This window comes from Bos taurus, chromosome 21 (genome assembly GCF_002263795.3).
Source record: "Bos taurus isolate L1 Dominette 01449 registration number 42190680 breed Hereford chromosome 21, ARS-UCD2.0, whole genome shotgun sequence".
Classification (NCBI taxonomy): Eukaryota; Metazoa; Chordata; class Mammalia; order Artiodactyla; family Bovidae; genus Bos; species Bos taurus.
This window is the reverse complement of record NC_037348.1, coordinates 56,669,205-56,686,347: the sequence shown is the minus strand read 5'-3', so window position 1 is coordinate 56,686,347 and position 17,143 is coordinate 56,669,205. Positions and strand designations below refer to the sequence as shown.

Here is a 17,143-nt window from a genome sequence, read left to right as displayed (position 1 = left end):
TATCATTCAGTTTTCAGTTCAGTTCAGTCACTCAGTCATGTACGACTCTTTGCGACCCCATGGACTGCAGTACGCCAGGCCTTCCTGTCCATCACCAACTCCCAGAGTTTACATAGACTCATGTCCATTGAGTTGGTGATGCCATCCAACCATTCAGTTTTATCTTTTCTTTTTTAATGAGATAGTATAGTATAATGGTTGTATTCTGGTTATACTCCAAAGTAGTGTTATCCATTAAAAAAAATATAATGTAAGCCACAGTTAGAATTAAAAACATTTTAGTAGCCACATTTAAAAAGTAAAAAGATACTGTGAGATTAATTTTAATAATATATTTTATCTAGAATTTATATTGTATCTAGTATTTATCATTTTGAAATTTAATCAATATAAAAATCATTAGTTTTTAGAAGAAAGTAAATAGGAGAAGGGAAGTCTCAGAGAAAGGGAAGATGGGGGTTGGCTAAATTTGACCTTCTCTTCTGCCACCTCTCCATAGCCTGGGGCAGAAGTGGAGGAGGACAAAAGAGAAGACTGTGCTCCTCTGGCACTTACTTTAGTTGAGGAATGGGGTGGTTAATTCAGAACATGAATGAGAGATTAATTTACTTGCTGTTCTTCCTCTGAATACTGAGAACTAGAAAAGGCCCCTTCACTAGAAAAGGCCCACTTGGCACCCTGGTTGGTAGTATATATGTGTCCATTAAGAATCTACAATGTCTTTTTCTGACCCAGACTTAAATAATAGTCTTGTTCTCTCTGTCTCTGTGTGTCTGTGTGTCTCTTAATGTCCAGGCTTAAATTCTTCCCTGGAAACACAGGAAAGGAAATGTTTGTAGTAGATTTTCCAAACACAAACCTTATTTTTATAATATGGTTATGACAACCATCTCTGTTTTGGTAAAAGTTAGCCTATTACATTTTGCAGTTGAGATTTTGGCGATTTGGAAAAGCCCCGGTTATTGCAAACAGTTAAACTGGACATTTTGTATATACGTTTAGTACTTAAATCAGAATTTTAGGCATTGTACAGACAGGATGAAAACATAAAGCAGATGAATCTGGCTTAAGATGTAAGGTTCAGAGAAAACTTCTTTGAGGAAAGGACTTGGGCACTGATATGTGAAGGGTAAAGAGTTAATATTAATAGGCAGTGCCAATGGAAAAGAGCTTTCCAGGCAGAAGGAAAAACATTTGCAGAGGTCTGCAGTGGGAATTGAGAGTTCAGAAATAAACCATACATTTCTGGTCAATTGATTTTTAACAAAGATTCCAAGAGAATAGTTTTTTCAACACTTTACTACTGGAACAACTAGGTATCCGCACATATAGGAACCTTGGACCCTTACCTCACACCGTTCAGAAAAAGTAACTCAAAGTGGATCATGGACCTACATTTTAGAGTTAAAACTGTGAAACTCTTAGAAGAAAACATAGGAGTAAATCTTTGTGATACTGAGTTTAAGCAGTGGCTTCTTAGACAAGGCAAGAAACATAAGAAAAAATAAATTAGACTCATCAAAATTAAAACTTTTGTGCTTCAAAGGATACTGTCAAGAAAGTGAAATGACTCCCCACAGAGTAGAAGGAAATATTTGCAAGTCATATAGTGGATAAGGAAGCTTGTATCCTGCTGCTACTAGCAAAATGCTGCATAACTCAAAGAGTAGGTTTGTGGAAAGAGGTCAAAGTCTAGTGTTCGGATGTGAATATTTCTTGATTTGAAAAGTTGAGCTCTACTGCAAAGCATTCTCCTTTACTTTTCTTTCAGAATGAAATTTGTAATCTAGCTTGATGTTAATAAGCATCTCTTTTGGCTCAAACTATCCGTTTCTGAGGAAACAGGTGTAGACTCCATGGGTCTGCTGAGAGTTCCTTAGTCTAGGAATCCATGGCTCCATGGCGTGGTTGATTATGAACAGGGTCTCTCCCTGTTGTAATTTTAGACTTTGCTTTTAATACTGTTTAGATTCCAAGTGTTCTGCCAAGACTTTACACATTTTGCTTCCTTTTCAAATAACTAAGAATTTAAAAATAAAATAGTCCAAACATCTTTCTAAATCAGTCAGAAGCTATATAGTATCTTGCCTAGTCTGTTAGAACCAGTGATCTGAATTTTTTTGCAGTTTACCTCAGGATACTTTGCCCTGGCAGCTGCCTCCTGAGCCATGGTCTTGATTGTGTTAGCTGCTTTCCTTCGTCAGCTCACCAAAAAAGAGTCCAGCCAGGAAAATGGAAAAAGGAAAATCTAAAATTGTCCTTTCCGTTTTTTCCCGTTAAAAAGTGGCTCTGGAAATGTTTCATGCAAGGAAGCAGCGGTGAAAAATCTCTTGTTTGCGCTTCAGCTTCTGAAGAGAATGAAAACCTTTGGTTTCTAAATTTTCTGTTAAAGAATTGATTATTTTATTGGGGGTAAACAATGTGAATTAATGCATACTCTGGCTTCTAGGTAATTTCTATACCAGAAAGCCTAATTCAGTGAACCAAAGAAGAGATGGACGTAATTTAATATTCCTAATTAGAATAAGTACATATATTCAAAATTCAGTAAAGATGTCGTAAATCTCATTATATAGTCATACAGATTATTTTAATCAGTTAATGACTGTCTTATTCATGTATTTTAAAACAGATGAGCTCCAACAAGAAATGCTGGATGATGTACAAAAGAAATTGATGAATTTAGTAAATAGCACAGAAGGAAAAGTGGACAAGTATGCTCTGCCTTTTACTTTTATGTATTTTATGGGGATCACTTTTATGGTAAAAACAATTTCTACATGTAAATGTGTGTGTTAAGTTTTTAAAAACCTTTTGTTTTTCTTATATAGTGATGAGTTGCAGGTAGTTTTAATGAGGGGTCAGTAACTTGCCTTCTCTTGGTTTTTAAATATATTTTCCCAGCTTAAGATTCTTTTTCTTAAGACCATATGGAAGAGATCACCGCAGTACGAAGTACTTCGGAAATATGAAGTTTATTCTTACCATTCTTTTTTGTTCTCTTTATTGCCCTTAAGTGGACGTATCTTGCTCAAATGCATTAGGTGTGAAACCTAAGTATGTAGTATGTATCTTAACATTTTAAAGATTTAGATATTATTAGCAAGTTTTTAATAAATGTGAATGAATGGGGAAATATAAGCATAACCATTAAGCACAAGAACTGTCCATCACCATTTAGGATAGGGAGGAGAGAGAAATCTGAAACGTCTCCTTATAATATCAACCTAAGCAGGCACTGAAAATTACTAATGAAGCACCAATCTCAGTTGATTATTTGATTGAAGAAAGTGGGTGGCTTGTTAAGCGATGTTTTTAAAGGGGCACATTTTGAGTTGTTGGTGATGTTCCTTAATTAGAGTTGTCAAGATTTTGTTAAAGCTACTTTAAAATATTTTATTGTTTAGTGTTCTTTGTAATTAAGTGCTGTTTAAGTATAATTAAATATTTGTATGTTCATTATTTATTGTTTGGGTACACTGGATATTGAGACAACTGGCAAGTTAGCTTGTACTGTTTCTGCCTTCATTTTCAGAGTCCTGATGAGAAACCTCTTCACTGGACACTTCCACACACCAAAACATCAGCGTCATGAAGTGTTACGATTAATGGGAAGCATTCTAGGCATCAAAAAGGAGGAAATGGATCAGGTAACTGAACATTGAATGCCATTCTGAATATAACTAGAATACTTGGCATCATATAAAAGAATCTCAGTATATTTATAACTAAAATACTTGGCATCATATAAACATTTTTTCCCCTGTGTTTTATATAACTTTTGCTGAATACAATAATGTAGAAATGGAATCATTTTATATTACGGAGAAGATTTGTGCAGTTTGTATAATATTAGCTTAAATGTTTCATAACTTTAAGTCACCATTCGTATCAGAATGCTGAAAGTTTGAGAGATGACAGCCCTCGGGTTTTATTTGAGATAGTGCTGGGATGGCATTTCAGTGTATATATAGCTTCCGTCAGTAGGAAACTGGGAAATGGACTTGAAAAGCATGAGTTACTGCCATCTGAAATCATGTAAAAATGCTTCTGTTTTCTTTTCTTGTATTGATCATACTTTCCTCTTTTAAAATAATCTTTCAGTTGTTGACTGAAGACCAGGGTGGTGTTACCAGGTGGATGACTGGGTGGCTTGGAGGAGGATCGAAGAGTGTTCCCAGCACACCTCTGAGACCAAGTCAGCAGTCTCTGCTTAATAGTGTAAGAGTCGGCTTCGTTCTGGCCAAATAGGAGTAGTGACATCGTTGTGCCTCACATGCATTTGCAAAGAATTAGACTTCTTTTTCAGGTTGTTTTATACAGCCCTGTTACTTTGGAGTTGTGGAAACTGGGATCCAAAGAGGTGATTAGCTTACGGATAGAAAGCCAGATTTAATAGTTTTATTGCATATAGGTTTTATTTTAACATTTTGTTTACATGATACTTTTATTTTTCAAAATATTAACTGTTCCTTCCTTTGTTTTTGATCGTACTGCTATCAGCACATAATCATTTGTCTCTTACTACTAAATTATTAGATTCTCAAAGACAGAGGCTCTGTTTTATGCCTGTATGTATCTATATAGTCACTGAGCCAATTGAATGCTTATTGAGCACTTGCTGTGTGTCAGACTGTTTTGAGCATGGAGAGTGCAAGCTACGCACCAGATAGATGAAGTGCTTTTCTTCAGAAAAACTGACATTTCGGTCGGAGGTAGCAGTTAATTAACATGAAAACATGATCCCTGGTATACAGTAGGCTTCAAATGAGTATTAATTGAATTGAGTACCACTGTGAGTTAGAATGTGGAGTTTACTTCTTTATTTTATGTATTTATTTATTTGTTTATTTTTAACTAAAGAGGAAACTGAGGCTAGATGACTTACCTGAAGCTGTGAGAGATAGAACTCTTAAATTGAGTGGCATAAAATTGAAAGTTCTACACTACATTATTTTAATCTGATAATAATATTACTGGTGACCTTTTACTGTACTCATTGATTGGGTGCTACTGTAGAAAAACGCGATTATTTGATGCTTGTTTTCTGTTGATACCTGTGTATCAGTTAGAGTAGTAACACTTTTAATTGTTCATAAGGCTTGTTTATAAAGAAATGATTCAGATAGCATGACTAGTTTTTAATATGAATTAGAATAGCTGGTACAGTTTCTTGGTTGTAGTGAATATAATTTTATTATCTGCCTAATATATCCAAAATATTTCTTCTTAGTCTTTTTCAGAACTTTTTGTTAAATTTCTAGAAACAGAATCTCATCCATCTGTTCCACCACCCAAGCTTTCTGTTCATGATATGAAACCTCTAGATTCACCAGGAAGGAGAAAACCAGATACAAGTACACCAGAAAGTTTTAAAGGTAAAATCAGATACTTATTTTCTTTTCTACAATTTAAAAAGTTGATGATTCATGATTATGTTTTACAGTGATACTAACGGAAGTTTTAGTGTTTTTGAAAATGTGCAACAATTTCTTCCAAACTTCCAGTAAGGCATTAGATTTTGGCTTCATATGTATATTCTTATTGCAAGCTGATATTTAATTAGCTTAGGTTAATTTGAGCAACATGAAATATTTTCCCTTTATATATTGGAATAATTCTCTCTGCATAAGCCACATTGAATTATTCTTGGGAGTGCTTGATGGATCTGGTAAACCGCTGTTCACCCATTTTCCTTTCTCACTAATAGTGCTTATTGCTAATCAGTTAGAATTGTGGTTTATATAGTTAGAGAAAGACTTTTTTCCATGTGGTAATCTGAGTATTACACTCAGTAACCAGAGTTGGTATGTTAATAATATTTACAAGCACAGTTTAGTAAACTAGCTCAGACATCCAAGAACACTATGAAGAGTTCGTAAGTGTTGAAAGGCCTGCCTGGAAGCAGATGGTTTGGCGGTTCTACAATATGTGGACGTAGTTTTCTGCCCTACTAGGTTGTAGGATCTTATTTGTGCTGTTCATATCCCCCGTGCTGGCATGCAGTGCAGTCTTGAGTTCAGATTGAAGTGTAATGTGTTAGACTCTGCTCACGTGCACGTGCGTGTTCAGTCGCTTAGTTGTGTCTGACTCTTTGCGAGCCAGCAGACTGCAGCCCTTCAGGCTCCCCTGTCCATGGGATTTCCCCCTGGAGTGGGTTGCCATTCCCATCTCCAGGGAATATTCCCAACCCAGGGATCAAACCCAGGTCTCCTACATTGCAGGTGGATTCTTTACAGTCTGAGCCACTAGGAAAGCCCTTTAGACTCTGTACAGATTCTTCATTGGAAGGGCTATATGTTTTATCTCGGAGAAGTCAATGGCACCCCACTCCAGTACTCGTGCCTGGAAAATCCCATGGACGGAGGAGCCTGGTAGGCTGCAGTCCATGGGGTCGCTAAGAGTCGGACACGACTGAGCGACTTCACTTTCACTTTTCACTTTCATATATTGGAGAAGGAAATGGCAACCCACTCCAGTGTTCTTGCCTGGAGAATCCCAGGGACAGGGGAGCCTGGTGGGCTGCTGTCTGTGGGGTCACACAGAGTCGGACACGACTGAAGTGACTTAGTATAGCATAGCATAGCATATGTTTTATCTGAAATCTTCATATTTTAATAGACTAACATGTTTTCTAGCTGGACTGTAAAGGTACATATTATATACTCTCAAGTTTATGTCACTTGCTCAGTACTTAAATTTGGATAAAATACTGAATTTATATTCTGAAATTTTAAGAACTTCTTTAGTCCTTCTCTCAGCTCTCAGAAGTCGCTCAGTTGTGTCCAACTCTTTGTGACCCCGGGATTGTAGCCTACCAGGCTCCTCCATCCATGGGATTTTCCAGGCAAGAGTACTGAAGTGGGCTGCCATTTCCTTCTCCAGGGGATCTTCTCAACCCAGGCATCGAACCCGGGTCACCTGCATTGCAGACAGACGCTTTACTGTCTGAGCCACCAGGGAAGCCTTCTTTAGTCCTTACTTAGATGAATATTTCTATTTTCCTGAACTTTTATAGAAAGTGAAAGTAGTAAAATTATTTTAGGTAAAAGCTTTGTCTACTAAATTTAGGCTTTAGAAAAGTCTTAACTTTAATGTGTAGACTATACTAAAAACAGTTTTTTCTTGTTATACTAGGTTTCATTTTTCCTTTAATAGTTTCTGGCTGTGCTGTGTCTTCATTGCTGCAGGCTTGTCTCTGGTTGCAGCAAGCAGGGGCTACTCTTTGTTGCCATGCGTGGGCTTCTCATTGCAGTGGCTTCTTCTATTGTGGAGCGCAGGCTCTAGGGCCCACGGGCTTCAGTAGTTGCGGCTCCTGGGCTCTGGAGCACGGGCTCAATAGTTGTGGCTCATGGACTTAGTTGCTGCAAGGCATGTGGGATCGTCCCGGGCCAGAAATCTAACCCATGTCTCCTGCATTGGTAGGTGGATTCTTTACCACTAAGCCACCAGGGAAACCCCAGTTTTAGCATCTTTCAAGATTCTAAAATTTATTTTGGCAGGGTCTCCCTTCCCCCCTCTCCTCCCCCTGCCCTTCCCCTTATTTCCTCTCCTTTTCTTTTGTACACCTCCCCACTTCAGTTATCAAGTCACATGCCCAGCTTGATTTGTGTTGCTCAGAGACAAAAGCCAGAGCTTACCATGTAGCTATTTCAAAGTTTGGGAAATTGTCATTCACAGGAAAAAGTACAGCTTGCGGACCCAAGGGTGCTCAGTGATAAGTAGCTTTGATACATTTGTCTGAGTGCTTCCTTTGTTTTAGAGGCCTCTTTTATTTTAGTTTCCCATCACTGAAGAGGGTGTCTTTGAGGGGTTGCTTGTCTCTGAACAAAGAAGTTGTTAATGACCTTGGGTAATAAAGCAGAATTCTGTCCACTAAGACTTTAGGGCATAAACTAGGTGCTGTTCCAGTAAAAACTTAATTGTTCAGCCTGACTTCACAGAAGAATAATCTAATGAGAATTGTTTTCAAACCTTTGAATGTCTAAAAGATGACCGTTTAATGTGATGCATACATTGCTTTTTGTTTTGGTAAATTAATATTAAATATGATTGTTAGTATAATATGGATGCCAATTTTTTTCAGGACCATTTTAATTATTTGGGCAAAACAAGTTCTCAAGTCCTCCCATCTTTCAAATGGTTAGATAAAATTTGCCTGGTGACATAGGAAACACTTTTTAGAAAACTGTTGTTACAGTAAATGACATTAATCCCCAGAACTGGGAAGCTCCCTGTATGGTTCAAATGGCTCACTCCCCAGAGAGTATCTTTGCCTGTGTAATCCCCTTCCTCTTCTTTGTCCCCTCTAGGTGCACAGGTCTCTATCTGATTGCATCTCTCCTTCCCTACCTCATTCCATATAGATGGGAATTCCCTGGTGGCTCAGATGGTAAAGAATCTTCCTGCAGTATAGGACACTTGGGTTCAATCCTTGGGTCGAGAAGATCCGCTGGAGAAGGGAATGGCAACCCACTCCAGTGTTCTTGCCTGAAGATTTCATAGACAGAGGAGCCTGGTGGGCTAAGTCTGTGGGATCACAAAGAATCAGACACAATTGAGCAATTACCCCTTTCAGCACACAATACAACACACATAACTGGTATTAAGTATAAGACAGCAATAGTAATGCGTTTAATAATATTAGCTCTACATACAAATATTTCTCTCTCTCATTCCTTTCTCTTATTTATTGCTTCTTTATTTCACCTTGTGTGTTTCATAGACCCTGCTTATCAGATCCAGAACCTAGCAGCGTTTAAGTTAAATTTATTTGGGGGCCAAATCTCAGAACCTAAAACACATGTATACCAGTGACCAGATAATATGTGGGAGACTAAATCATCCTTGTTTTGTCATCTAGATACAGCGGAATTCAGGGCTGGTAGAAGAACAGATGTGAATCCATTCCTGGCTCCCCGCTCTGCAGCTGTGCCTCTCCTTAACCCAGCTGGACTTGGACCTGGCGGACCTGGGCATCTCCTTTTGAAACCCATCTCAGACGTTCTGCCCACGTTTACACCTTTGCCGGTGTCGCCTGACAACAGTGCTGGAGTTGTGCTGAAAGACCTTTTAAAGCAATAGATTATTCTCAAGCCAGAGCTGACATATATCGCACTTTAAAGAAACAAACCGTCAACACTATGTACATACTTTATCACTAAGTGGCCTTTTGGAAGAAGTCATGTATTTGTTTGCAGTTATACTTTCTCTAAGTTTAAACTAATATTCTTAATGCTTTTAGAAATCGCAAGAGTTAAAGGAGGAAGTGTTTGCTATCTTATCTCCTTTTTTCCCCCTGTCTCATTTGACCTAACTTAAGCTAGAAACATTCTTTTTAATTTTAATTTACAAAAGTAAGAAAAATAAAAAGAAAGACAAAAATACTAGTAGCTATATATCAGTTCTTTCCTTTTCAAGCTCATTTAAACTAGAGGCGTATAGTTATCTTTTAAAGATAATCAGTAGATTTACCAAAAAAGGGGGGGGGGAGAAGAAAATAGTAGTGGCTTATCCACATAGTGTAAAAATTGATCTAAAGCATATTACTTATCTTTAGGCCGACAACAGGGTTGTCCCTGGGAGGTGATGGTGTCCTGAGGTAGAAGGCGTGTTGTTTAGCTCTCTGCAGCTTCATCGTGTGTGTAGACTGAGCACAGAGAGCACACAGTTTTGTCCGGGATCCCCCTGCCCACCTTCCACAGTCATAGCCGCCGCCTTCCCTCCCGGCTCCTGACCTTCTGGCAGCCCTCACAATGCTCCTCTGTGCTTTTGTCACTTCAGGAGTGCCCTTCGCTGGGATCGTGCAGTGTGACCTTTGGAGATGGCCTGTTTTCACTCACCGTAATTCCCTTGAGATCCTTCTACGTTGCTGAACCTATCAGATGCTTCTTCCTTTTCACTGCTAAGTACATGTTGTCACTGTATGGTTTTGCTTTAAGAGCTAAAGTGTCTCATTAAAGATAACCATCTTAAAACAAAATGTTTCCACAACCCTACTCACAACTTTGATCTAAGTGTTAAATTGTACAGCTGCATTTACAGAACTATAATCAGCAATATCCCTAGATACACCACCTCCTGCCTCTATCCGAGGTGTTGACGTGAGAGGGACGGCCACCCAGGGGTCGTCCGTCATCTTCACAGTCACCAGGGCAGTGAGTTACTTGGGCAGCACCAGCACCGGGTGTTTGGAACTTAACGGTGAGGGAATATCCCTTTAATTCTTTTATAAACCCCTCATAAAAATCCTGACTTGGAATTTAGTTATATCAGGATGTTCATGTTTGTATTAGTTGTTGAAGTTGTACATTTAAAGACATTTCTTTGCAAATTTTGTAAATTTCGATATGCCTTTAAAATAGAAACATCTGTATAATAAGGAAAGATGAAAATGATACTAATCCAAATATGTAAATAGGCCTGGCTCTGGCCAGGGCTAAATTTGGTCGTTTGTAAATTTTGCTGTGATTAACTGTATACTTTGTACTGTATTTAGAGGATTGGAAGTCATTATGTGTTGCTAGATAAAGCTTGTTTTTCTGGAAAATCTAGTAACTTAGACATTGCTGCTTCAGAACATCCCCTGTCTCCTTGGCTAACTTATTTATATTGCCATTCTTTATTTAGTATACTTTAAAGGAAGTTGTCATACCAGTTCTATTTTAGAACTATCAAACTGCCTCCTGTCTGTTTTGTCCACTATTATTTCTCTATGAAATGATTATTCTTAGATTTTATAAGGTCCTTTCAAAGATACTTTCACTGACTATCCTAAATTATTTGCTGCTTGCCATTGAATTTTCATTTCAGTGTGGAGCATCTGAAATAAAAGTTTCTCAGTTTAAAAAAAAAAAGAAAAGACAACGTGATCCTTTATTTTGAAGGAATATAATAACAGAAAAAAATTTCCTCTTTTAATTTGGAAAGGAGATGCATGGTGGGTATAAGTAGCATGTCATCATATTTAAATACCTTTTATGATATTTTCAGTATTTCCTTTCTTGCTTCCAAACAGCCTATCCCCGCTCACCCCATAGTTTAACAGAAGTTGGAAAGCTGTTATGGGTGGATTGCATATCTAAACATCCCAACATGACCTTACATGGCTGCTATTTTTAAAAGTATGTGACCTTGTCCTAATGCTGTAGTATCTAACGTTTCAATTGTATCATCATCGAAACTATAGCTCACTGGTATGCATACTAAGTGTTTGTTGATCCAAACCAGACATAACTCATCTACTTTTCTGAATTAAGTTGTGTCAGAGATGAACCATCTGCTCAAGGAATCTTCTTAGTAATCATATAGTGATGAAGCATATAATTCTGATGTTAGCAGTTGGATATTGCTAATGCTAATTTTATTGCAGTACTTTAACTACAGTAATTTTACTGTTTATTCCTCTAGAAACTTACTAAAATTTGTGGTTGCATTTTACCATCGCTGCCACAGTTTTCCACAACATTCCTAATGGTTTTCAACTGCTTTATTGTAGTAGAAAATTCATCCAGCCGTTGGATTTGATTTTAGTATAATACTGTATTTCATGGTTATTTTTTAGTTCCTGCCATTATTGAGTTAAAAACTAAACAACAAAAACATGGGGGAAGAAGATTGACTTTCTTAAAACCATCCAATTAAATATTAAATATCCCCCTCAAATAAAGCATCTAGTTTATTTTAACCTTTTAATGGACAGTTGAAAGGAGGGAAAAGTCAAAATACTTTGCCAATCAGTAGATGGGAAACAAAACAACAGTGCTTCAGGAACAAGAGAGAAATAAGAATTGTTGATAAAGCACTATTAAGTATCATACTTAGGGCATATTAATTTTATTTTTAAGGCTAATCAAGTTTTTCATATAAGAAAGTGTTAAAACATCTTCCATTAATAAAAATTAATCTTTAATTTTGTAAACATCAAGTATAACATTTATATATTCCTATGGAAAAAACTTTCGTGGAAAAAATAATGGTACTTGTAGTGATCTGACATTTGTGATTATTTGCCAGTCTTTACTTTCTAACCTATTAAGGTTTCTCTAGTTAAAATTGATAAGTTGTCTTTTGACTTTTAGGGAATATCTTATGGAATATTTACAGTCCAACCTTAATACTGGCTTGTATTTTATGGAACTAAAGTCAGTGCATTTCTGAATTTCTCAGGAGCACTGCAAGGCAGAAAAACTAGTCCAAATAAAAATGATATATGTAAACTGGCAATGTCTTCATCCACAATAAAAAAAAAAAAAAAAACTTTTTTAGCAAACAGCTGCTGACTTTTTCTTTAGAAGGGGGAGAAATGACTTACACATGTTGTTTATAGCAGCAGTTGATGAACTACTGAAGCTAATATCTTCAAGTGTTCACCGGATGTCTGCTGTTAGGGTAGTGTTTGAAGCTTTGGAAATGTTAACTATGAACAGTTTAATAGATGCTCAAGGTTATGTGTGCGAAGAGGATCTGAGAGGTTTTAGCCAGGCCTTTTTTCCCCAGAGGTGATAGTATGCATCAGTGGGCTCGTGGTTTTTCTGCAAAATGATCGGCTATGTACTCAGTTTTTCTTAGATGTGGAACTTGGTTTTTTGGTTCGTTTGGTTTTTTGGCTGCACTTTGTAACTAGCAGGATCCTAGTTCCTTGACCAGGGGTTGAACCCCTGCCCCTTCTGTTGGCAGCTTGGAGTCTTAACCATTAGACCACCAAGGAAGTCCCAGAACTTGTATATTTTTAACTATTCATGTGGTAGGATTGGAAGGAACATGAGTTTTAAAGTTGAGAGATGGATTGGAGTACAGATTTTGAACCTTTCTGTGTGACCTGTAACAAACTACTTTCACTGTGTAACTGATTTTTCTTGTCTCTAAAATAATGCCCACTATTCAACTTAAGGGGTTATAAGGAGCAAATGACCTGTTCATTCATTTCCTGTTGTTCAGTCACCAAGTCATGTCTGACTCTGCGACCCCATAGACTACAGCACACCAGGTTCCTGTGTCCTTCACTGTCTCTCAGAGTTCGCTCAAATTCATGCCCATTGAGTCAGACAGTCAATAATTGAGTTATCTAACAAACTCATCCCCTGCCTCCCCCTCCTCCTTTTGCCTTCAGTCTTTCCCAGCATCAGAGTCTTTACCAATGAGTCGACTCTTGGCATCAGGTGGCCGAAGTAGTGGAGGTTCAGCAATAGTCCTTCCAATGAATATTCTGCGTTGATTTCCTTTAGGATTGACTGGTTTGATCTCTTTGCAGTCCAAGGAACTCTCAAGAGTCTTCTCCAGCACCACAGTTTGAAAGCATCAATTCTTTGGAGCTCAGCCGTCTTTATGGTCCAACTCTCGCATCTGTACATAACTACTGAAAAAAACCATAAGCTTTGACTATACACATCTTTGTTGGCAAAGTGATGTCTGTGCTTTTCAATATGATGCCTAGGATTTGTCATAGCTTTTCTTCCAAGGAGCAGGCATCTTAATTTCATGGCTTCAGTTACCATCCACTGTGATTTTGGAGCCCAAGAAAAGAAAATATGTCACTGCTTCCACTTTTCCCCCTTCTATTTACCATGAAGTGACAGGATCAGATGCTATGATCTTAGTTGTTTGTTTGTTTGTTTTTTATGTTGAGTTTCAAGCCAACTTTTTCAGTCCCCTCTTTCACCTTCATCAAGAGGTTCTTTAGTTCCTCTTCACTTTCTGCGATTAGAGTGGTATCATCTGCATATCTGAAGTTGATATTTCTCCCACTAATCTTGATTCCAGCTTGTGATTCATCCAGCCCAGCATTTTGCATGATGTACTGTGCATATATGTTAAGGATGGTGGAGTATACAGCCTTGTCATACTCCTTTCCCAGTTGGGAACGAGCCATTCTATGCCTCGTTCTATCTGTTGCTTCTTGACCTGGGTACAAATTTCTCAGGAGACAGGTAAGGTGGTCTTGGTACTCCCATCTCTTTAAAAATTTTCCAGTTTATTGTGACCCATACACTAAAGTCAAAGGCTTTAGTGTAGTCAATGAAGCAGACACAGATGTTTTTCTGGAATTCCCTTGCTTTTTCTCTGATCCAACAGATGTTCACAATTTGATTTCTGGTTCCTCGGCCTCTTTGAAAGCCAGCTTGTACATCTGAAAGTTCTCCTTTCATTTACTGCTAAAGCCTAGTTTGAAGGATTTTGAGCATAACCTTGCTAGCATGTGAAATGAGCCCAATTGTATGGTAGTTTGAATATTCTTTGGTATTGCCCTTCTCTGGGATTGGAATGAAAACTGACCTTTTCCAATCCTATGGCCACTGCTGAGTTTTCCAAATTTGCTGGCATATTGAGTGCAGCACTTTCACAGCATCATCTTTTTAGGATGTGAAATAGCTCAGCTGGAATTCCATCACCTCCACTAGTTTTCGTAGTGATGCTTCCTAAGGCCCACTTGACTTCACACTCTAGGATGTCTGGCTCTAGGTGAGTGACCGCACCATCATGGTTGCTTGGGTCATTAAGACTTTTTTTGTGTAGTTCTGCTATGTATTCCTGCCACCTCTTTTTAATCTCTTCTGCTTCTGTTACCTCCTTACCATTTCTGTCTTTTATCCTGCCCATCCTTGCATGAAATGTTCCCTTGATATCTCCCATTGAAGCGATCTCTAGTCTTTCCCGTTCTATTGTTTTCCTCTATTTCTTTGCATTGTTCATTTAAGAAGGTTTCTTATTTCCCCTCGCTATTCTTTGGAAGTTGGCATTCAGTTTGGTATCTTTCCCTTTCTTCCTTGCCTTTCACCTCTCTTCTTTTCTCAGCTATTTGTAAGGCCTCTTTAGACAACCACTTTGCCTTCTTGCATTTCTTTTTCTTTGGGATGATGAGGTCACTGCCTCCTGTAAAGTGCTACGAATCTCTGTCTGTAGTTCTTCAGGCACTGTCTACCAGATCTAATCCCTTGAATCTATTCATCACCTCTACCGTATAATCATAAGGGATTTGATTTAGGTCATACCTGAATGGCCTAGTGGTTTTCCCTACTTTCTTCAATTTAAGTCTGAATTTTGCAATAAGGAGCTCATGATCTGAGCCACAATCAACTCCAGGTCTTGTTTTTGCTGACTCTCTAGAACTTCTTCACCTTTGGCTACAAAGAATATAATCAGTCTAATTTCGGTATTGACCATCTGGTGATGTGTATGTATGGAGTTGTGTTGTTGGAAGAGGGTGTGTGCTATGACCAGTGGGTTCTCTTAACAAAACTCTGTTAGCCTTTGCCCTGGTTCATTTTATACTCCCAAGGCCAATCTTGCCTGTTACTTCAGGTATCTTGACTTCCTACTTTTGTATTCCAATCCCCTGTGATGAAAAGGACATCTTTTTTTGGTGTTAGTTCTGGAAGGTCTTATAGGTCTTCATAGAACTGGTCAACTTAAGCTTCTTCAGCATCAGTGGTTGGGGCATAGACTTGGATTACTGTGATGTTGAATGGTTTGCCTTAGAAACAAACTGAGATGCTATATTTCACAAAATTACAGTACTTGAACAGCTTCATCTTTTAAGATTTTAAATAGCTCAACAGGAATTCCGTGACCTCCACTAGCTTTCTTCATAGTAATGCTTCTCTAAGGCCCACTTGACTTCACAATCCAGCATGTTCATTCATAATATCTATTAAATGAATAAATGTATCACTAGTGGAAATGCCTACTAAAGTCTGTAGTTCTACACAGATGTTAGAAGTTGTGATAATCACTGCCAAAAAGTGGGTAAGAATGTCAGGGATGGGGGTGTTACTAAATCCAAGTGTTGTTTCTAGAAGGTAAGGAGAGGTGAAAAGCGTGAAGTGCTTGTTGCTCTGATGGGATACGTTGTAAGAAGAATCAGATTTAGGAACTGGCTCAGGAAGTTGTTGGTTTTGACTTAGAGACGTGATGGTGGAATGGTGGGAACAAAAGCCATGTTAAGTAGGTTGAGTACGTGCTGAGCAAGTGATAATGGTGTTTATAGGCAACTCTTCTGAGAAATCAGGTTAGGAAAGGGGATAATGGGAGAGGAAAGTAGGGTGGAGGGAGTTGTTAGCTGGGAGATTTGAACATCTGTCAGTGCTTTTGGGAAGGACACATAGATAAAAAACAGTTCTTGCCCAAACCCATTCTACTGGAATACCAATTATTACTAACTTGAACCTTGTTTTCCTATCCTTGGGATTTAGGTCACGGGAATATATATCATATATCTGAGAGTTTTATGGCATGTTATTATTATAATTTAATACATCCAGTAAATTATTAGTCCATTATAATTACAACAATATTTGTTTTGGAGATAGAGAAAAATTCAAGAATGCTCATAAATGCATCCCCCCTTAAGGCAAATATTTGAACCCTTAGTTGGTTTTCTGCCTTGGCTATTGCTGTGTATCTGCCTTTTAGCCCTTCTTGGGTTGAGAAATTAATACTTTGCACTATAAAGATATTTTGACTGTGATCATTTTCAGCTGTGACTTTTTTTTTTTACAAACATACTCTCCTTTTCACCTCTGATATTCTTAGACTTGAGTGAACTGTTTTTGACGCTCAAGAATTAAATCTCAGTGATTGAAAATACTTGTGAACATAATGTAACTTAAGAGTTTGGTAAAGTTGTTTTCTAGATATACTTGGACTGTTAAAAATGTAAGACACATGATTTTATTTTGTAAACCATGAGGCATTTTAGATGTTGAAGGACATTATATTGTGAGAAGCTTCCCTCCAACAATGGTGAATCAGTCTCAAGCCCTCTGGACCCACGGGTAAATGGATATGTATTTGAAGGGCATTCATATGCCAGAGCAAGGAGCATCCCAGGTGTTGCAGGGAAATATGATTTCATTTAAGGAAGAGTTGGGGGACTTCCTAGGTGGTCCACTGGCTAAGACTCCACACTTCCAATGCAGGGGGCCTGGGTTTGATCCCTGGTCAGGGAACTAGATCCCACATGCCACAACCAGGAGTTTGTATGCTCCAACTAAAAAAGATCCCAAATGCCAAACTAAAGGATCTCACTGGTGCAACCGAATACATAAAGTAAATGTTAAAAAAGAAAGAAGAAAGTTGGAAAGACAGTAACAAATTTGCTCAGGTTTCCTATGCAGCTCCTTCCGTTTAGCTGTATTTAAAGAAT

At 38.0% G+C, this 17,143-nt stretch overlaps 1 protein-coding gene across 3 annotated transcripts in view; it reads left to right on the top strand.

The window, feature by feature from the left end:
* TRIP11 (thyroid hormone receptor interactor 11) overlaps positions 1-11,920 on the top strand; it is a 70,105-nt gene extending 58,185 nt beyond the window's left edge. For all 3 annotated transcript variants that reach the window (XM_024982104.2, XM_024982103.2, XM_024982106.2), the window contains 5 exons: positions 2,633-2,714; positions 3,536-3,650; positions 4,105-4,221; positions 5,234-5,378; positions 8,864-11,920. In XM_024982104.2, coding sequence (XP_024837872.1) covers positions 2,633-2,714; positions 3,536-3,650; positions 4,105-4,221; positions 5,234-5,378; positions 8,864-9,084 — 680 coding nt within the window. In that variant the 3' untranslated portion in view covers positions 9,085-11,920. The remainder of the gene's footprint in view (positions 1-2,632; positions 2,715-3,535; positions 3,651-4,104; positions 4,222-5,233; positions 5,379-8,863) is intronic.
* Positions 11,921-17,143: the final 5,223 nt, after the last annotated feature.